Raw genomic sequence first — 22566 nt, 5'->3', positions numbered from 1 at the left:
TTAAGTGCAATACTTACCTGTTTAACCACAATATTGTTTAAAAACGTACTTACCTTATTGAGAAGAGCTTGGTCTTCAAATAAAATACAAAGTATATTTTTATAAAAATTGTTCTGGATCTCCAAGAGTCGTGTATCCATTAGTAATAAGTGTTCTGGAATAAATGTCTTACACTCCTTTGTGCTGGGCTTATGGTTGCTGGCCCAAGCTACCACTAATAGAGCACTTTGGGTTTTACATTGAGCCCAGTACACTTTTGGGGAACCACTGTACTGCATGCACAGTATTACCACCTAGTAGTGGCAATATAATATGCAGTCAGCCTCCTACAATAGAGTTTGGTTAACGGGGTTAAAATAGCCACAGTTTTGCTATATAGAGGGACTGTGCCGAAAGCATCAACTTAAATGTGGTAGGAGGTGGAGTACAAGATGGCTAAGTAGATAGATAGAAGATCATATTCTTCATGATGCTGTTAGTTTGTTGCTTCATGAAAATGATCAATAAAAATGGAATTAAATAAGAAAAAAAGCGACAAAGTGCAGCACGCCACAAAGTCAACAGTACCACATTTAGATTATCCAATTCCGCCTGCTAAGGCAATGTTAATTGACTTAAGGAATACCTAAACTACACTAAAGCTGTCTAGCACACTGACTGTCCCCAAGTTTACACGCAATAAAATGTTGCTATCTAAATTAAAGAGGGGCCACTATAACTTAGATGACATCACAGGGCTACTCACACTGATCAGAGATGGAAGACTTCAGCATGTTTAAGGATCCAAGGTAACCAACATAACAGACAATACTAATGGCAGATTTTGCTGCAGAAACACTTCTAACAAACCACATTACAATTATCACAACAACAAACAAACAAAATCACAGTAAAAACACAAATGAGATGAGGAGAATGGCACATGAATAAATGTTATTCCACTTTATGGGGGCTGTTAAAAGCCACTACCTTGCTGACTATCAGCAATTGTTATTGTATATATCCACACAGTAAACAGGAAAGGAGATAAAGTTTTGTGAAAAAAATTGCAACAATTAACAACTTTGAATCCTAAGTGAGATAAAGGTAGTTTGCCACTAATTAACTATTCAAAAATGAGCAATATATTACCTCTTCCTTCTTGACCTCTTTTTCCGGATGCTGCAAGAATTCCACCTTTATCGCTCCCGTTGGTGGCAGTTCCGGTGACGGTAGATAACTCTTGTCATTTAGAGCCTCAAAAAGCTTGTCAACGAATCCATGCGTCTCTTTAAATTAACAGGAGTAAACAATCAGAACAGCATAGTTTTAACAACTGACTAAGAAATTCTTAATGGAATTAAATATATAAATATGCAGCCTTTAGTGAGTCCTTCAAATGAAATGACAATACGAATAGAAAAATACCAATCTGAAATTCACATTATATAAGACACAAATAAGAGATTTCATGTTTAGGATTACTTTTCCAAGAGATCGGTTTAATTTCTAGAGAACCCCACAATCACTTATCAGCTATAGATAGTAAGGACCAGTCTCCTACAACTGAATCAATTCAAAAGAATTATTATTGTTGGATGTAGGCCTCAATATAACAGATCATGGGCATGTAAATGCATGTAAACTTGTTTAATAATAGCTGTCAAATAACATTAGCGCCCACTCCTACTCAAGCCAATCATCTCAAAATAAGAGTGTAGCGTCTTCTTGTCACACCCCAATATCCAGCAGTGTCACCACCTCCCGAATGAAGAACACCGTTTAAGATTTTGGAAGTAGTCATTTGAAAAGAAGCTGGGCCACATCGATACGTTACTTGTCTCACGGTGAAGGAGATCTTTTCCTTCCATTATATTTATATCACAGTCAACATAGTACTAAGTGTATCGCACAAACAAAGTTATTACCAAATACATTCCTGTATCTTAACACTTACGAGTTACCTCCTACATTCAAATTAAACCACGCCAGAATCTAGTTTTGGGGGAATAGGTTCCTCTCAGCTGCGTTACTTTGACACAGACTGTTTAGCACTGGATGACAAATAACGTTTCTGTTTCTGTTTCCAGAAAGCACGGGATTGGGATCTGGGCACCAGATACAAGACTCACACTGGGAGTATTGCTGCGCCCAGAGCAAAGTTGTCTCACTTAACAGTAAACTAAGTTGATACATTTAAAATTTTTATGAAGAGCATACATGTCCCCAGCGAAAATTCACAGGATTAAACCCAATCGGCCACACACTTGTCCCAAGTGTGGTGCACACCGAGCTGTTTTTGCCAACATTACTTGGAATTGTGTAAAAATAGAATGATAATGGAGGGCCATCTTCACTCTCTTATCGAAGATAATGCTGCACACTATAGCCCCTGTCCCTGCAATAGCTCTGTTGGGGAACGTGCGAGAGATTCCAAAGCCAATAAGCACATTTACAGCTATTGCGCTGCTATTGGCTATGAGAGAAAGCACTGCACTGGGGGAGCAGTTACCCCTGGCTTAGTAGTCTGGTATATTGTAATACAAATAGTGAACTATTTGCCATGACTCAGCCCTTGGCGTCCAGGGCACGGGACATTTGGCGGCCACTTAAGTGTTACTTGCTGGAAGTGGGCTTGTCCCCTCTTTCGCAGTAGTCAGCAAGAATAGTGCCTGCCGGGGTAAGTTAGACCTCCGAGACTGTCTCGGATGCATTTACGATTCAGAAAAGGGGGTGGTGATGAACAGAGTGTCTGAATTAAGCAGACCACTCTTACCCAGTCCAAAGATCAGGGCTTGATTCATCACCGTTATTTATCTCACTGCACCATCCCAGCTCAGAACCTGGCTATATGCAAATCAGTCTGTCCCTGGCCCAGTGCATCATGGGAACAGGGCAGACTAAACTACCAAGCCAATTCTTCACCAGAAAGGAGACAAGCTACCGGGGACCGGTTTCTGGCATTTTAGCCGTCTTCAGCCCGGCTTGCTTGAATCCTGATGGTGCAGTGAGAAAGGGACTCATGTCTGAGTATACCCTGCCACACCTATAGTGGCCAAAAACGATTCAGAAAAGGGGGTGGTGGTGAACAGAGTGTCTGAATTAAGCAGACCATTCTTACCCAGTCCAAAGATCAGGGCTTGATCCATCACCGTTATTTATCTCACTGCACCATCCCAGCTCAGAACCTGGCTATATGCAAATCAGTCTGTCCCTGGCCCAGTGCATCATGGGAACAGGGCAGACTAAACTACCAAGCCAATTCTTCACCAGAAAGGAGACAAGCTACCGGGGACCGGTTTCTGGCATTTCAGCCGTCTTCGGCCCGGCTTGCTTGAATGCTGATGGTGCAGTGAGAAAGGGACTCATGTCTGAGTATACCCTGCCACACCTATAGTGGCCAAAAACGATTCAGAAAAGGGGGTGGTGATGAACAGAGTGTCTGAATTAAGCAGACCACTCTTACCCAGTCCAAAGATCAGGGCTTGATCCATCACCGTTATTTATCTCACTGCACCATCCCAGCTCAGAACCTGGCTATATGCAAATCAGTCTGTCCCTGGCCCAGTGCATCATGGGAACAGGGCAGACTAAACTACCAAGCCAATTCTTCACCAGAAAGGAGACAAGCTACCGGGGACCGGTTTCTGGCATTCCAGCCGTCTTCGGCCCGGCTTGTTCATCACCACCCCCTTTTCTGAATCATTTTGTCCACCATAAGCGTGGAAGGGTATACTCAGATGTGAGTCCCTTGCTTACTGCACCATCAGGATTCAAGCAAGCCGGGCCGACGACGGCTGAAATGCCAGAAACCGGTCCCCGGAAGCTTGTTTCCTTCCCAGTTTAAGAATTGGCTTGGTAGTTTGGTTTGCCCTGTTCCCATGTTCCTTTCCGTATTCTGGCGGTTGACCTTTGGAATTCCCTTCCTGTTCACATCCGTGCCCTAAATAGCCTCACTCTTTTTAGACGCGCCATCAAAACTCACCTGTTCGCCGCGGTTAGTTGATTCTTCTGCTTTCAGCTTTGACCTGTTATGTTGTGGTATCTGATCAGGCGCCAGGACGCCCCTTCCCTGGGGCAGCTGTGCGCCAAATAAATGTTGTTAACATAACATAACATAACAGATGGTCCAAGGTTAAAAGGAGGGGCTTCATAAGAATCCTTTGTTTAAAGATAAGGCATGGACATACACAGTGTACGTGCAGAATAACTAAATGCAGTCTGCAACTTGTGTCAATGTCTTTGGTCGCCCATGGCAGAACTTGATCTGAAGGGAAGATATTAAATCGATATTGGTAGTGTTTTTTAGTAGATTTTGCCAAACAGGACTGCCACAAATATTCTTGGCAAGTTGGGAACTCTCAAAAAAGGAGATTTTTCTTGCGATTTTATTCCCCCCTTTTTAGGTTTCGCCTGGCGTTCACTGCGCAAGCAGTGTCGCGCAGACGAAATTTTTTGTTCTTCAGTACGGGGCTTTAACCCGCCTCTCTCTTCCATTGGCTAGCTCCAGAAATGGAGGCTAGCCATTGGAAGAGAGATATGTCAATAAATCTCTGAGCAGATTCGTGGGCGTTCCGCTGTTTTTTATAAGCCCCGCCCCTTTTTGAACATCATGCAGCGGTGGGCGGTGTTTATTTTTTTCTTCAAGTCATGTTTTTGTCATTCCTTACGTGTCTGTGCCGGGATGGACGTGTCCGCTCTCCCCCGCAGCCCCCCTGACGGGCCTGGAGTACTGCAGATCCAGAGTACCAAAGCCAGCTGTAGAATGCATGACCCACAGAAGGCCAGGGCCTTGACGCCAAACAGTGCTAGGCATACATGCCAACAGATTATTTAGGTGAGAGGCTCGCAAATTTTTATGCCAAAAGTGACCTAAATGTGTGTCTTCTGCCTGAAATTGCCTCCACTTCAATATGTCAATAGGAAAATACATTCTCCCGATTATTATCTTTTAAATCTCCCACTTGGAAACTGTTGGCATGTATTGCTTGAGAGGGCCTGCTCTCTGGCCTGGAGGGTGGCTGTATTTACTGGTGGTGCGTGTGGACCTTTCTTTCCAGCCCTCTCCCACCTCCGCGTGCACAAACACGGCATAAGCTGTAATTACTGCCTGCCGCTGACGCTATCTGCTGGAGGTGCCATGGTGTTTGGAGCCGCCTGTCCGCGCCCCTGGGCTCCGGCAGCGTCTCCGTGAGAGGGAGTGTGGGAGACTGTCCTCAGACAGCCGTCACTTGAGCACACCCCATCCCAGGGCTGCCTCTTTCATGGGGACAGCGGCAGGGGTGACAGTCGGGCCCGGGCTGGTCACTGGAAGCAGCCGCTCGGGGCAGTCCGGCGAATGTTAGTGACAGCCAGGTGGATAATGAGAACGAGGGATCCCAGTACTGGGTCTTTTGGAAGGGACCATTCTGTTCAGAAACAGAGGCGCCCTGAGTTTAGGGAAAGTGTTCCATTGCGATATTAATAAAACCAAGGGATGGATCAGATGAGGCTCACCGGCCTGAGTTGCCGTCATTGAACCTTGGGAACCAGTGTCCTGTCCGGGCGTCGACTCAACCATGCTGTGATTCCTTGGCCAAACATTTAATTTCCCCGTGCCTGAAATAATATCAGTAAAATCTGACTTTGTGAGTTTGTGTAATGTAATTTGGTGCTGGTAAAAAGCCTTTGAGCCAAGTTTGCGCTATATATAAACAACAAAAAATGCATACATTGCTTGTTGGCGCGTATTCCCACCGTTTCACAGAACTGTAAAACAAAAAAAAACAAGCACCTTTATTTATTACACAAGAACTCTTTTTATTACTCTCTGAAGGTTGAAAGAGCGAGTCGCCTTTACAAGATTTTGGAGCTGTGTCCTTCCTGCACGTTACACGCATATTTCTGCATCCAGTGCTTATCTCAGCTGCCTTATCAGGATTGTACACCTTTAATGCAGTGTTGATGGCGATGTTTCACCTCAGCTGCCTTATCAGGATTGTACACCTTTAAGGCGGTGTTGATGGCGATGTCTCACCTTATTCACGAGGGGAACACGAGGAGAGCTGCCCCCTTACACCTTCCCATGGGTTGTGTGTGGCGTGCATCCCTGGGTTCAAGCAGATAAGTAATCCAGAAATGCAACCTTGTCAGTGAGCACATCCAGCATGGCGGAGGCTGCCACGTCATGAGGCGGCTGACACGCGTGGGACAATTACTTTCGGTCATGGTGTGGATATCATGTTCACCCGATGCATGTTTTGGGAGGCTTGGCAGCAGTGTCCCTAACGTGCTGGGTGGGCGGGTAGAATGGAGGACGGTTTGTGTGTGGGTGGGGGTGGGGGGGTGGAGAACGAGGCGGGCAGCAGAAAGGGGTGCTGTTAATTACCTGGGGTCGCACCACAGTCCTTCGCTTTTTAGGTCCATGCCTGGCGTTCACTCCCAACCCCCCCCCCCCCCCCCCCCCCCACCCCCCAATACATTTCCTCACCCTCTGAGCAGGGGTCATCCAATGATTGAGAAGAGGTATCGTGGGGAAACCATACTTCTAAAAATGTCTCCTGCTGCCTCACTCCACATTGTGAAGTATTAATGATATCCACCCTCAATAAAAATGATACATCACATCCTACTGCAACCCCCCCACTCCCATCCTCCATCAGCATTCTTCCACTCATGAAATAAGAAATACTATCTATTGGCCTAACAGCTATGCCAACTCTCCAGGCCTCACTAAGAAAGGTCTCCTGCCATCCCACTTTAACTTTTCTCCTCCTCGCTATGACTTCCATAGACTTCCCAGGGGTATTCCTGTAAATCTTTGGGCCTTTTACTCCAAATTTGACAGAAAAGCTACAGGAGCAGATTTTGACTTCAGAGCTTTGGCTATGTGAATTCAATTCAGAGAAAGTAGGAACATCATCACCTACATTCACAAGCACTTCCATCAGGCTGGGCAAGGGAAGGGAAGGATTTAGGAGACACTGCTGAATGCCTCTGTTGCCTGATTGTGATCCGGTTTTGTGTGCCTCTGTTGCCTGCTTGTGATCCGGTTTTGTAAGCCTCTGTTGCCCGCTTGTGGTCCGGTTTTGTGAGCCTCTGTTGCCTGCTTGTGGCCCGATTTTGTGTGCCTCTGTTGCCTGCTTGTGCCTCTGTTGCCTGCCTGTGACCCGGTTTTGTATGCCTCTGTTGCCTGCTTGTGATCCGGTTTTGTGTGGCTCTGTGTGTGGGTGCAAATGCAATAGGTGTCGCATTTGCGAGAGATTAGGCTAATGGCATTGTAAATGACAATGCCATTTATTTATCTGTTTTCAAAGCCAACACATAAATAAAAATGTTGTCATTTACAATGCCAATAGCTCTAACTTTTGCAAAGGCGAGACCGTTGCATTGTAAATGATTGTTTTTTTCTTTTTTTACAGAGAACGACTTGTTCTTTCCTCCCACAGATCTTGTCATTACATAGTTTTAGAGAGCTGAAGATGACATCATATAGGTTTTTAATGGTGGAGTCCTCACGTGATTGTTCAATCCAAATCGGATGACTCAAAATAGGAGCACTTGAAATCTTTATTTTGTGCAAAAGTTATGACAAGAGCCTTTCTATCTTCTGTTACACAGCCCGACCTCCAGCCTGATCATTGATTGGTAAGCGTTTACAGATGATTGCTTTTAGATACTTTAATTAAAGGCTCTGAAGAAGGCCCTTATTTCTATGGTAACCTATACCATGGAACAGAGCTGTGGTGATCAAAAATAATGCCCAGATATGCATTACAACTTAGATTTTTCCTTTATGTACCAGGGGTTTTGCCTTTTAAGTTTAAGGTAAATTATCATTATCTTTGTTTTATCTATATTTATTTCCAGCTTTTTTTTAGAACAGTATCTACTCAGCCCATTGAGAAAACTTAGAAGTACATGAAGCTCTTTGGTCAGTGTTAGTGGATATGGTCCTTATTCCGAGGCCGGATAGTGAACACCAGGCGCTATGTTCCATTTTCAACCTGGCCCTATTTACGAGTGAAAATCTGGTGCCTATTAATTTTTTCCAGAGCGCTCGATACAGTCAATAATCGGCGTAATGTAAAATGGGCGGAAGATTCATCTAAAGTAGTATTCCTAAAGACGAATCTATGAGGCCTTTAGCCACATTCTCGGCCTATGATACGCCTGATACGGTTTATGTCCAGCGTGATTTTGTCAACGTGCACGGTTTATTAATGGGCTATATAAAGCCCCTCTTTCTAAAGGAAAGAACCGGGGGAAGCACCATAAAGTAATGACCTTGTTGGTTTAAACAGGATTGTAAATGGAGGAAAAGAGCCCTGCTAAAAGGAAGCAAATTAGAGATATCGATGGCCAGGAAGTCTACACTGCTGCCAGCAAAAAGGAGATGGGAATGGAGACATTATGCAGACCTTACCGAGGCACTTGATAACAAAATATTCTGGTCCTTTTGGAAGCTAATGGATGAAGGTACACGTACTGCTGACGATCACTTGGAGGCTGTTCAGCCCGATCAATGGGTAACCCACTTCACGTCACTGTACAAGAAGGAGGGACAGAGGTCAGATTGAGGGGTCCCATAAGTCTGTAGCTGACTTAATGCCCACTGAACTTTCTACCTATGTAACAAGTTTGTCCATATAGGTACTCCTTCTGCTTCACCTTAAGTGTAAAAGAGCATGCCCTCAAACTTACTAAGAAAGGTAAGACGCCCGGACTGGATGGTATCCCAGGTGATTTGTTTCCATCTAAACCGGAGGTCTGGGTCCCTTACCTTAACCAACTATGTAACACCATTATGGGAAGTACTAAAATACCACCATCATGGCAGGGCTCTATTAGTATTCCTATTTATAAAAAAAAAAAAGGGTGGGTGGGTGGGGGTTAGGGATAATCCATCAAAATATATGCAGATTAATTTAGTGGACGCCAGCCAGAAAATATTCTGCAGACAGATACTAACCAGGTTGAAAACTTGGCTTGCTGACAATCTTGTATTTGAAGACACCCAGGCAGTGTTCAGGAACAAAATTAGTACTATAGATCAGGTCTTCTGTTTTATTGTTTTGTGTTGGAATTTTGTTACTTTAAAAAAAAAAAGAACATTTATATGTTGCCTTCATTGACCTTCGGTCAGCTTTTGATTTAGTCGCGAGAGAAAGGTTATGGAGGGTGCTGGTGTCACGTGGCCCATAGGGAATTGTCGCCTTCACTAAGTTAGCATGAGCACGTTGCAGCCTGTATGCTGCTTAACGCACGTTACTACATGTGGTTTTTTTTGCAATATTTTCTATGGCTGCTTTCACATGAGAACTCATCACTGGCTTCGCTCTCTGCATGTTCCTGGGATTTTGACTGAACATTATGTGCAAGGTCGAACAACAATGTCACTTGTTATACTGTTCTGGCCAGACCTTAAGACAAAACATACCGATGCAGCTGTTGTTTGGACAACGTACTTTGTTTTTTTAGTGGGATACAAAAATAGGCGGAGGGGCCTTTCCAGAGAGAAGAGCGAGACAGCACCTACGATGTGGATCTACCATCTATAGGCTGAGGTATGGGGTCTGCTGCCAAAACCCAGAGAGCTTCTAACATATAATAATTCTTCATAGCAAGGGGAGGGAGGTTAGGTTCCAATGTCTTTTTATGATGATATCTCCCATTATGAATAATGGACTAGCTGCTATGCGGACTATATTTGTACTATGCGTTTTCCTGCTTGTTGTGGCACGAATACTGCATGTTAGGGCACGTTAGTTAAAATAAATTTTTTAAACTGTTTCGTGTCTTTGTCAGATCTTTTTGTGGACAAGTACAAGAGTGCGAGCGAAAGGGTGTGTATCGTTACCGCGATTCCTGCGAGATCTGGGTGTGTTGTATTCTGGGGTGTCTAAGGATTAGCTACTTACCTGTAATCCTAGTTCTCTTCAGGGGTATCCTCATCAAAGTCATAAGCATATGAATATTCCCGCCCATGTGAGAGACCCCAGAAAACATATCATATATATATGTAGCTCTACATATATGTATATATACATATATAAACACTCACAATGCAGTCCTCTCTGTAAGAGCTGAACAATGCTGCAAAAGACTTTGCACATAAACATTCCAATAAAAGCAGGGAGAAAGAAAAACCTTTGAAAACTGCTTTATTACACAGTAGAAAAAGTAATCCTGCAAGGAAAATGAAAGCATTGTCAGCACATAGGCTGCATTGTAGTGAAAACCCTAGAGTAGAAAGCTGAACAGCTAACTCATATAGAAAGTAACGGAAAACTGGCACTGTGCCTTTAAGGAAGCCATGACCCCTAGATCCCATCATGCCTCAGGGATGACAGTTAGGTCAGTTGTTCTTTGCGGATAACCGCAGACCATTTCTTTAAAAATCAAACATATATTTCACATAACTACTTGCCCCGGGAGGCGGGTGGGTTGCTTATGACTTTGATGAGGATACCCCTGGAAGAGAACTAATATTACAGGTAAGTAACTAATCCTTCTCTTCCAGGGGATCCTCGTCAATAGTCATAAGCACATGAATAGAATAGCAAGCCAACCCCTTATCCGGCGGGCAAGCAGACTGGAAACTATGCAGACATCAGAAAAAAACAACCCGCCTTTAGGCAAGCACAGACTCCGAGCTTTCAACAGTTAAATCAATCAATCAACAAAATTTGTATAGCGCGCTACTCCCCCAAAGGGTCTCAAGGCGCTGAGGGGGAGGGGGGGTCGCTACTGTTCGAACAGCCAGGTCTTGAGTTGTTTCCTGAAGGAGAGATGGTCCAGGGTCAGCCGTAGGTGAGTGGGGAGGGAGTTCTATGTCTTGGCTGCCAGGTAGGAGAAGGATCTTCCACCGACGGTGGATTTGCGAATTCGTGGGACGGAGGCGAGGGTGAGGCTGGCGGATCGGAGCTGGCGGGAGTGTGTGTAGAATGTGAGGCGGCTGTTGAGGTACTTCGGGCCTGTGTCGTGGAGAGCCTTGTGTGCGTGGGTGAGGAGTCTGAACATGATTCTCTTGCTGACGGGGAGCCAATGCAGGTCTTTCAGGTGGGCAGAGATGTGGCTGTGGCGAGGGACGTCCAGGATGAGTCGAGCTGAGGCCTTCTGAATACGCTGGAGTCTTTTCTGGAGTTTGGCTGTGGTTCCAGCGTAGAGGGCGTTCCCGTAGCCCAGACGGCTGGTGACGAGGGCCGGGTGACCGCCTTCCTGATTTCGGCGGGGATCCATCGGAAGATCTTTTGGAGCATGCGCAGGGTGTTGAAGCAGGATGACGAGACGGCGTTGACTTGCTTGGTCATCGTGAGGGAAGAGTCCAGGTTGAAGCCCAGGTTGCGTGCGTGGTCCGTTGGCTTGGGTGCGGTGCCCAGGGCAGGGGGCCACCAGGAGTCATCCCAGGCAGAAGGAGATGGTCTGAGGATGAGGACTTCCGTCTTGTCTTTTGAGTTTCAGACGGCTGATCATCCATTCTGTGACGGCTTTCATTCCTTCCTGGAGGTTGGCTTTGGTGGAGTCGTTGCTGAGGGAGAGGATCAGCTGGGTGTCGTCGGCGTAGGAGATGATGTTGAGGTTGTGTTGGCGAGTGATGGCTGCGAGAGGCCTCATGTAGACGTTGAAGAGGGTGGGGCTGAGTGAGGATCCTTGGGGAACGCCGCAGATGACTTCGGTGCCCGCGGATCGGAACGGGGGGAGGTGGACTCTCTGGGTTCTACCGGCGAGGAACGAGATGATCCACTACAGTGCCGCTCCTTGGATTCCGGTGTTGCTGAGGCGCTGTATCAGGGTGCGGTGGCATACGGTGTCGAAGGCTGCCGTGAGGTCCAGGAGGATGAAGGCAGCAGTTTCCCCGTTGTCGAGCAGGGACCCGATGTCGTCAGTGGCTGCGATGAGGGCGGTCTCTGTGCTGTGGTTTGCTCGGAAGCCGGACTGTAAGGGGTCGAGGGATCCGTTGGTCTCGAGGAAGGCGGAGAGTTGTCTGTTGACGGTCTTCTCAATGACTTTGGCTGGAAAGGGGAGGAGCGAGATGGGGCGGAAGTTCTTGTGGTCCGTGGGGTCCGCGGTGGGTTTCTTTAGGAGGGTGCTCAGCTCGGCATGTTTCCAGCTCTCCGGGAAGGTGGTGGATGTGAAGGAGCTGTTGATGATGTTCCGGAGTTGGGGTGCGATGATGGAGTCGGCTTTGTTGAAGATGTGGTGTGGGCAGGGGTCGGTAGGGGAGCCGGAGTGGATGGTGTTCATCAGGCGGGTGGTGTCTTAGGTGCTGACAGGGGTCCAGGTGCAGAGGGTGGTGGTGGGGGGGCTGGTTCGGTGGTTGGGTGCGTGGTCAACGCGCCAAAGCTTTTGTGTATGTCGGCGATATTGCGGTGAAAGAACGAGGAGAGGGAGTCGCAGATGTCTTGCGAGGGTGTGATGTTGTGTGTGCAGGCGCTGGGGTTAGAGAGCTCTTTAACGATGCTGAAGAGTTCCTTGCTGTTGTGGGTGCTGTTGTCCAGTCGTTCTTTGAATGTTGTCCTTTTGGTGGTGCGGATCAGCTGGTGGTGTTTGCGGGTGGCGTTCTTGAGGGCTGTCATGTGCTCTGCTGTCTGGTCGTGGCGCCAGGCTTTCTCGAGGGTGCGGCAGGTTTTCTTGGGAGTTTATTTAGGTCGTTGGTAAACCATGAGGCTTTCCTGCTGCCGGGTCTACTGGGAGGATTCTTCAGTGGTGCAAGTTAGTAGGCGCAGTTGGTGAGCCACTGTGTGAGGTTGCGTGCTATTTCGTCGGGGTCAGTCGTGTTGGTGGGCAGGTTCTGGCTGAGGGTGGTGGTGAGCTGGTCGGCGGTGATCTTGCTCCAGCTTCTGCGGGGAACCTGTTGCGGGTGGTGGTCGGTCGTAGTTCTCCTGAAGTTGAAGTGGACGCAGCTGTGATCTGTCCAGTGTAGTCCGGTGGAGTGGCTGAAGGAGATGTGCTTGCTGGAGGAGAAGATGGGGTCAAGCGTGTGGCCGGCGTAGTGGGTGGGGGTGTTCACCAGTTGCTTGAGTCCGAGGTTGGCGAGGTTGTCCAGCAGGGCGGCGATGTTGCAGTCCTTGTTGTTCTCCAGGTGGAAGTTGAGGTCCCCTAGGAGGATATAGTCTGTGGAGGTGAGAGCGCAAGGAGGCCTGGCCCACTTGGGTATCTGCTCTGGAGTCTGAATCCAGACTGTAATGCCTGGTAAATGTGTGGACCAATTTCCAAGTTGCCGCTTTGCAAATCTCGGCCATCGGTACATTATGCAAAAAAGCCACTGTTGCCGCTTTGCCCCTAGCTGAGTAAGCTTTAGGGGTAGCAAGCAAAGGTTTATTTGCCAATTGGTAAGATAACTTTATACACAAGACTATCCATCTAGCGATGGTCCGTTTGGAAGCACCAAAACCCGTTCTGACCGAACCATAGTCAACAAACAACTGGTCACATTTTCTCACAGATTTTGTGGCTTCTAAGTAAAATTTGAGAACTCTCTTTAAAACCAGCGAATGCAGGGCTCTCTCCGCTGGAGTCGTAGGGTTTGGAAAAAAAGAGGGCAAAGAGATGGACTGATTTATATGGCACTTCGACACTACTTTAGGTAGAAAAGAAGGGTGGGTTTGCATAACCACTCTATTATGGGGGAACACTGAATAGGGCTCTTTAGATGACAAAGCCTGAATTTCGCTAACTCTGCGTACAGAGGTGATTGCCACCAGGAACACCACTTTCCAAGACAGGTGTTGCAGAGAAGCTTTATGGATGGGCTCAAATGGATGGCCCATGAGCTTGGACAATACCAAATTCAGCTCCCAAGGTGGAGAGGGAAGTCTCACAGGAGGGTAAACCTTCTTTAGCCCCTGTAGGAAATCCTATTCCACCTGAAGCTAAAAAAATGAAGGTTGGTTAGGAGACCTGCGATGAGCCGTAATGGCTGCCAAACGAACCTTTATAGAAGAGTACCTTAAACCAAATAGAGTAAGTACAGTAGTATGACCTCCTCTTGACCAGTAGTTGGGCTCCAACCCTTTTGAACACACCACAGATAAAACCTCTTCCACTTCATTGAGTATGATGCTCGGGTGGGAGGCCTCTGATTCCTTTAGAATGTCCATGCAGTCTGCAGGAAGATTTAGGTGTCCATACTGCAGGACCGCAGGAGCCATGCTGTCAGGCTGAGGGAAAGAAGGTCCGGCCTGCATGGAAGTCTCCGATGCGGACGAATTGACAATTGCAGGAGATCCGGGTACCACCACTGGCGAGGCCAATCTGGTGCTATTAGTATCATTTTCATCGTGTTCCACCTGGTTTGTGTAAAAGTAAATGGTGGTTGTGTTGTCCGTTTAAACCAATATTGAGTCGGACTCAAGGGCTGGTTGAAAAGCCTTGAGGGCCAAGTGGACTGCCCGCAGCTCAAGCATGTTGATATGGTAAGTCTGCTCGTGGGGGGTCCATCTCCCCTGAGTTTGAAGAGGACCCAGATGCACCCCCCAGCTTTGAAGCGAGGCATCTGATCAGGGATTGTACAGGCGTAGGCTGATGAAATGAAACTCCCACCATGAGATTCTGAGGGCGCATCCACCAGAGGATAGACTTCCTTGCAATGGGGGATAGAAGAATCCGGTCTTTCCACTGACCTGAGGCCTGACTCCATTTGTCTTCCAGGTCTTACTGAAGTGGTCTCATCCTCAACCTGGCATTGGGTATGAGAAAATGCAGGAGGCCATTGAGCCCAGCAGAGAAGCCACCTGCCTCACTGACGGCCGCGGAGTTTGAAGAATCGTGTGTCCTTTGATCTTCATTGATGATCGTCTATCCGCCGAAGGAAACACTTTTACTCAGACGCAGTCGATAGTGGCTCCCAGGTAGTGGATCGATTGGGTCGGTAGCAGGACTGACTTGTCCAGATTGACATGAAGGCCCAAACGATGAAGAAGGCTCAGACACATGTGAAGATGCTCCTGTACCAGAGGAGAGGACGATTCTTTTAGTAGCCAATCGTCTAGGTATGGGTATACGTGTAGGCCTTGACGATGTAAGTAAGCTGCTACGACCGGCATGCACTTTGTGAATACCCTTGGGGCCGACTTGAGGCCGAAAGGCAAGACTTTGAACTGGTAATGATCTTTCCCTACCGTGAAGCGTAGGAACTTGCGTGGCCGTGTCGTGATCGGGATGTGGAAGTATGCATCCTGAAGATCCACTGAGCACATCCAATCGCCCGTCTTCAGGTGAGGGAAAATCTGATGGAGAGACAGCATCCGGAATGTTTCTTTTTTGATGCATCTGTTTAGAAGGCGCAGATCCAAGATGGGTCTGAATTTGCCTTGCTGGTCTTTCTTCCTGACCAGGAAGTATCTGAAATAGATGCCTTTTCCTCTTTGTAGTAACAGGACCATTTCTATTGCCTGTTTTTTTTTTAGAAGGGTCGCCACTTCCTGACGCAAGAGATCCAGATGATGTTGTCTGGATTTTATCGGAGGACAGTCTTTTGGAGCTTTGCAAAAACGTAGTGCGTAGCCATTGACTAGTATATTGTGCACCCACTGATCTTTTGTTATTGTGCGCCACTCTTGAGCATAGTGCATTATACTTCCTCCGAATGGAGTGCACAACGGTGCTGGAGGAAGCAGACTCATTGCTTCCCTCCTGCCTTTATATTTGGATTTCCTCTGCTTATTCTGGGACCATTGAGGGGTTTGAACCCTCTGTTGGCCCCCTTTGCGATGTACTGTTTGAAACGCTTTCTGAATTCTTTCTTTTTTTCTAAGGCCAACCGCTTTCAAGGTGTCCAACTCAGTCTTCATCCTGCCCATCTCCTCGTCTGCAAGGGCCCCAAACAGAGCGGTACCAGATATGGGCAAGTTTAAAAAGCGTTGTTCAGCATCTGGTTTCAACGCGGTGAGTCGCAACCAAGAGGAACGGCGTGCGCAAACGCCATGCGCATAAAAATGCGCCGCCAGGGAGACACCATCAGCTGCTGCGCTTATTACTTGGTTTGACACCAAAGATCCCTCTTGGATAATCTCCGCAAAGTCTTGTTGGTCTTCCTTCTGGAGTTTTGCCTTGAAACGATCCAAAGAGTCCCACAGGGATCTGTCATAACGCCCTAACAGGGTTGAAGCATTGGACACCTGTAGCGAGGATGCAGCCGAACCACAGGCTTTCCTTCCCCAAGAGTCCATGACTTTACTGTCCTTGTCTGGTGGGACAGATGAAGATGCCACCGAATGTGTCTTTTTCGCTGCCGCGATTATCACTTTGTCAGGGTGAGGATCAGACCTTAAAAACAGATGATCCGAAGCCGCAGGCTTATATTTCTTTAAGATCCTTGCAGGAGCTGCTTTTACTGATGCTGGGGCCAGAAAAACGTTCATCACCGGTTCAATGACTCCCGGTACCAAGGGGAGTAACGGTCTCGACATTGATCGTTGGTGCAGCGTTTCAAAGATAATGGACGTTGTTGTCGGAGTTGTGGCCATGGTAACGCCCAACTTCTGTGCACCTCTGGTCAACACATCGTGAAAAGTGTTCACGTCATCAATGGGTGACACTCTGCTGGGAGGACTCTCCGTGAGGGTTGGAGAGTAATCCCTCTTAGACTATTGTGTTGTCGTTGACGACCATGATGGTGTACGCTGCCTTCTATGATGGCTACATCTTTGGTCCGGAGACCTGCCTCTGTGCTCCCTGGGGCGAGTGGTAGGCGATTTGTCTGATTCTTGCAGCAAGCGCTGTAAAAGAGACCTATTTAGACGGCTTGAATATTCATCATCCCTTCTTCCTCCGCCCGCTGCTGTCGACTGCCACACATGCAGTGGTTGCATCCATCTGGGAGAGAGGTGAACCGAAGGGGTTTCTTGTCTCATATGAGGGCTTCTAGAAGGGGAGCCTGCAGGACCTCCAGATTGCACAGATGCACTGCGAGAATAGGCAATTGTCTGTGGGGGACTTCGGATGGAATGCGAAGAGGCCCCACGCGATCTTGAACGTGACCGCCGTCTCGGAGAGGGATGAAACGTTTGTCGTGACGTGGATCTGCTCTGCGTTACCAATATGGGAGTTTTTCTGGTTTGCAAGCGTCTCCTCGACGTCGATCTTGTGTCTCGACGTCATATGGCGTGACGCCGAATGGCTAAAGTCTCTAGATATTGCTATATTAGAAGAGTGTGCCTGATGCCTTCCCGCTACTCTGTCCAACGGAGTAAACCTTCTTGACGTCGAACGATCCCTCTACGTCGACACCCTTGGCCTTGTCGATTTCCGCCTCATCGGGGATCTGGAACTCGACGACGAACGTCGTTTTGACGCCACCGGAGCAGATGGTACTTGCCTCGACGTCGAACGCCTTTTGGAAGACGTCGACGGAGACGTATACCTCGACGCCGGTCGCTGATGTTCCTGCGACGGCGGAGCCTGACTCGACGTCGACAATCGCCTGGTTGACGCCGACGGAGTCCCATGCTTGACGTCGAATACCTGTGACTAGGCGCCGACTGAGCCTGTCTCGACGTCGACTGCCGCTGCGACGGCGATGACAGAGACCTCTCTCTCTCTACGTTGTGCGAGCCCTCATCAACGGAGATTGTTGCTTCGACGCCAATCGTCACCTGGTTGACGACGGCGGAGGTCTCCACGTACCTGTGAATTTCGACGACGACCGGTCTTCTCTCGACGGTGAGCCTGCCGCCGAGGGTTTTTTTGTCGCAGTTTTCGTTGCTGAAGAAGGGTCTTGAAGCGCTGAGCCCGACGCTGTTCTCTTCTTCCTCAGCGGTGACCTGTTTCTAGAGGATGATCTTCTCTCAGAGAGGATTCGCCTCTATGGCCTTGCTGTCTTTTAAAGTTCTTTTAGACAGAAGACGACAATGCTGGCAGGTGTGAGGATCATGATCTGAAGGCAAACATAAAATACAGACTGAATGGGAGTCTGTTTTTGCCTTCTTTTGCCACAGGAGGGGCAAGCATCAACAAGCATTTACAATGCAATGGTTTTGCCTTTGTTAAAGTTAGAGCTATTGGCATTGCTCTTGACATTATTTTTATTTATGTTTTTTAAAAAAAACAAATAAATGGCATAGTCATTTACAATGCAACTAGCTTTATCTCTCGCAAATGACACCCACAAACACCCAGAGAGCCCCCCCACACACACACAGAGCCCCCCCCACACACACAGAGCCCCCCACACACACACCCACACAGAGCCCCCCACACACTGCGACCCCCCCCCCACACACTGCAAGGCCTATACACTGCGAGCCCCCCGACACACTGTGACCCCCATTTCAATAGATGTGTGATGCTTACCTGGAACTAAATTGGTCCCTGCATGGCTAAAAGGTTGAAATGGTGTAGGAGGCAAGGGGACAAATGTGAGCATGGAGAGAAAGGAGTATAAGTTTGAGATTAGTGACTGGGTGAAAATAAGATTAGGAAGGACACAGGGTGGTCTTTCCAAATTAGATGGTCTATTTCAGGTAGAAAATGTCAGTAGGTTCTTTGTGTTCTTGAGGGGGGATAGGTCCAACCGGCACCATAATCGGACGTTTATTTTTTATACCCATTCACAACAGGCAACTAGGCAGGATGGTCGTCTCAGAGCCCAATCAGCAGTGAAGCAACAAGGTCCCTAAACCTCCGTAAAAGCATGTATAACACTGAGGGGCCCTCCTCACCACACACAGGGCTTGATAGAACTTAATTAGTTCCATACCGACGATTATTGCCAGACCAAAAATGTGTTTAAAACAGTAACATACACACTTGATATCTAGGAGAGCTCACCGTGTAGCACTGCAGACCCCAATTTTACCCCCATTTTTGCCTGCACACCCTAAAAACGACCACATACAACATGTATACACTGTACGCGTTTAATAGCAGTTGACTAGGAAGTTCAGAAAGCTTTTTACAAGCGAGTAGTCCGCCTGCTCACGTTTATTCTGGGTTTTCCGCTGCTCGAGTTCGCATTTTTAACATGAAAAGCAAAAGGAAAAACACAAACAGACTCGATGGGCTACTCAACCTATCTAATAATATACAACCGGATATTTGCGTGTCTAAAGTTAAAAAATGGGTTATGGCAACTTCCAACTGAGCGTTGAAGGGACTGACTGAGAAATGTGGGTCTCCGAGGCAGGGTGACAGTGTAAACAAGCATTTACAATATAATGGTCTCGGCAATATTAAAGGTAGAGCTATTGGCATTGCTCATGACATTTTTTTTCGGGTGTTTTTTAAAAAAAATCATAAATAAATGGCCTTGTCATTTACAATGCCAATAGCTTAATCGCTCGCAAATGCATGACCTATTGCATTTTACACCCACACAGAGCCACACACGTAAAGCCACCCACACACACACACACACAGAGTCACCCCTGCACTCTGCACTCTGCACTCTGCAAAATCGAGTACGTCTCATCAGAATTAAAGCCTTTAAACGCACAGTCATTTGTGAAAAAGACCTCTCGACTTTAATATCTATATCGTCAATTATGATAAAATCATCTTTCACAGTTGTTGTACGAAACAGTAAGAACCTCCATATTCTTCTCGGTAAAATCGAGTTTATAAATGGGTCTGTAAAAACATATTACAAACAACTCGGCCTGCTGCCACGTTACTATCCTGACAGTCCATTTCTTTTGATGACCTTCCGTGGAGCAAATCAGAGAGAGGCGATTAATGCCCATTATTCTGAGCAGGGGGTCAACTGTCCATATTGTTGTGAAAATTTAAAGCATGAAAATGCAAAAAAATTTCCTTTGAGCATTCATTGCAAACACTTATTTCATCTTTAATGAATTTCTAATCTGCCTTCCGTCACTCCTCTGCATATCTTTGCCGATCAAGTTCAAACCGCAAATTAAAGTTTAGAGTTATGACAGTCACATTTTAAAAGTCCACCCAAATGCACTTCATGACAGAATTAAACTTTTAACAGAACGTGAAATAATTTATGTAAGCTCACAAAGCTTTCCAGCGAGTGTTTTATGGAGCAGGGTTCACTCTATTTAGAAGCAGGCGGCATTTTGGTAAGAAGGTAATTGGGTGAAAGACAAAGGACTCTGCCCAAGATCGCACGCTTTCGGTCAAGTGAGGGAGCAGGGGTTAGCGCCGAAGTCTCCTTGTTTTACAGTTAAGTAGCTACGAGCGCCTCTTCGCTTCATTGGGGAGAGGAAGGTATAGTGCTGTAATGTGAACTGGGTGTTCTCTAGGCGCTGTTTTTAAGCAGCACCCTTTCTCCAGCGGACCACAAAAGGGTGCGTCTGAGTTCCCATCGAGTTACCCTCCGATGCTTTCCCCGTCCGCCCCCCTAGTGCCAAGTGACCTTTGCCCTGGAGATGATGTGCTTTAAGGTAGCGCTTACAATACATTTCGGCGCTGCCATCACTGGACTTAGACACTACACCCCAAACCAGTGTTCAGCTGAAGCGTCAAGAGCTCACACCTTCAATTCTTCAAACACTTTAACAACACACACACACAGCTGCGCCACCTCCTGCTTTGAGGGGGGGGGGGGGGGGGGGGGAGGGGGTGTGTGGGGGGGGGGTCTTTCCGGCACACACACAGACAGACGGACACTGCAGGCAGGCAGACAGCCAATCACCGCAGGCACACAGATAGACGGACATTGCAATCAGACAGATGGACACTGCAGGCGCACAGACAGCGGGACACTACAGGCACACAGACAGACGGACACTACAGGCACACAGACAGATGGACACTACAGGCACACAGACAGATGGACACTACAGGCACACAGACAGATGGACACTACAGGCACACAGACAGGCACCGTATCCTGGCCGGTTGACATTGTAAACCTAGACACAAGGGTTGTTTCTTATTCCTGCTGGCACGGAGTGGCGCATCTTCGGCGTTTCACCCTGTGCGAGATTTGTTGAAGGAAGGAACAGATAGGAGAGGGGCTGCTCCATGACACTGTGGTTGCCTTGACAGTAGGTGCTCACTTTTTTTTGCTGGGGGAACGAACAGACAGGCTGACATTGCAGCACGCACACAGAAAGACGGACCTTAGACACTGCAGGCACACAGACAGACAGAGACTGCAGGCACACAGATAGACGGACACTGGAGGCACACAGACAGACAGACGGACCTCGGACACTGCAGACACACAGACAGGCTGACACTGCACGCACACAGACGGACATGCAGGCACACACACAGACAGACGGACCACGGACACTGCAGGCAGGCAGACAGCCGATCACCGCAGGCACACAGACAGACGGACATTGCAATCAGTTTCGTCTGAATTAGATCAGAGCTGTGGGAAACGGCACCTCCCAAACACACACTCACGCACACACGCGGGGCGGGCAGCTGTGCTCCACTATTAAGGGCATCTCGCAGGAGCTAACTGCGAACTTAATTACTGTCTAACTCACCACAAGATGCGTGCCAGCATTTACCGTCTCCAGCACCTACGATTAAAAGGCTCCACCGGCCATAAACTATTCTTGGAGAGGGCGACGCGCACAATGATGGCGGCATCTGTAACTCAATGAAAACGCGAATTTCTCGACCATAATCATTTTCAAACCTAATATTCACATAATACCCACCCGTCCTAGAACCAACGGAAGAAAGCATTGAGCCCCTTCCTGTGCTAAATAAAGTGTTCCGTCCATACCGGAAGGGGCTGAGATGCTCGGTCAAACTAAAAAAAAAACGTGTTACCGGAGGGCGGTTCTTCATGTTCACAAAAGCGAGGCAGACGGAGAGTGAAAGGGGAGGGGGGGGCGGGAACGGGCACACGGGGAGGGGGGCTGAACGTGAAAACACATTTATAAAACAAAATGCTCACAAGGAACAGGGCTCCACTGGGAACAGGCAAAAAGCACTCATGCAAGCAGGAAGGCGGGTGCCGGTTCAATGCCGGACCAGATTAGGGGGGTGTTCCCGAGGGCTTTTGGCTGACGTAGCATGACGTCGCCAAAAGCCAAAAAATCTCGGGAACGCCCCCGAATCTGGTCCGAGATTGACGGACGGAGCCCTCTCCCAATCGCTAGCCTCCATTTATGGAGGTAGCCAATTGGAGGAGGGGGCGTATACCCAACCCACACACACAACTCAAAAGGTTTTTTGGCGCATGCACAAAGCACATCGCCAGCCAAAACCTAAAAAGGGAAGGTATTTCTGACTGGAAAATAATGCCAAAACCCTTCAAAAACAGTTGAGAAACACTTCAACACAGGAACAAGCATTTGCAATGCAATAAGGCTCGCATTAGTAAAGTTAGAGGTATTAGTATTGTAAATGAAATTTTTTATTTATGTTTTAGTTTTGAAAATAGCGAAATTAATAACTTTGTCATTTACAATGCCAATAGTGTTAACTTTAGCAAACGTGACACCTATAGCATTTGTAATGCAATATGTGTTGTATTTACATGACTTAGATGTATTAATATTAAAAATAACAATGGGTTGTATTTTTTTTCAATATTTAATACTTAAATAAAAGTTATTGTAATGTATAATGGCAATAGCTTAAACTTTTGCAAATACATTTTTGGAAGATTATGTTTAGTGTATTTTATTGTGATGAAAATACAAGAACATAAGTGAAATGGGCCGGGGGAGGGAT

At 47.3% G+C, this 22566-nt stretch overlaps 1 protein-coding gene across 2 annotated transcripts in view; it reads right to left on the bottom strand.

The window, feature by feature from the left end:
- Positions 1-22566, bottom strand: part of LOC147698192 (RNA-binding protein 26-like) — a 1163085-nt gene that overhangs the window by 1052340 nt on the left and 88179 nt on the right. For both annotated transcript variants that reach the window (XM_086934819.1, XM_086934820.1), the window contains exon 3: positions 1132-1268. In XM_086934819.1, coding sequence (XP_086790945.1) covers positions 1132-1268 — 137 coding nt within the window. The remainder of the gene's footprint in view (positions 1-1131; positions 1269-22566) is intronic.

Source organism: Lissotriton vulgaris, chromosome 8 (genome assembly GCF_964263255.1).
Source record: "Lissotriton vulgaris chromosome 8, aLisVul1.2, whole genome shotgun sequence".
NCBI lineage: Eukaryota > Metazoa > Chordata > Amphibia > Caudata > Salamandridae > Lissotriton > Lissotriton vulgaris.
This window is presented reverse-complemented; position numbering and strand designations above follow the sequence as displayed.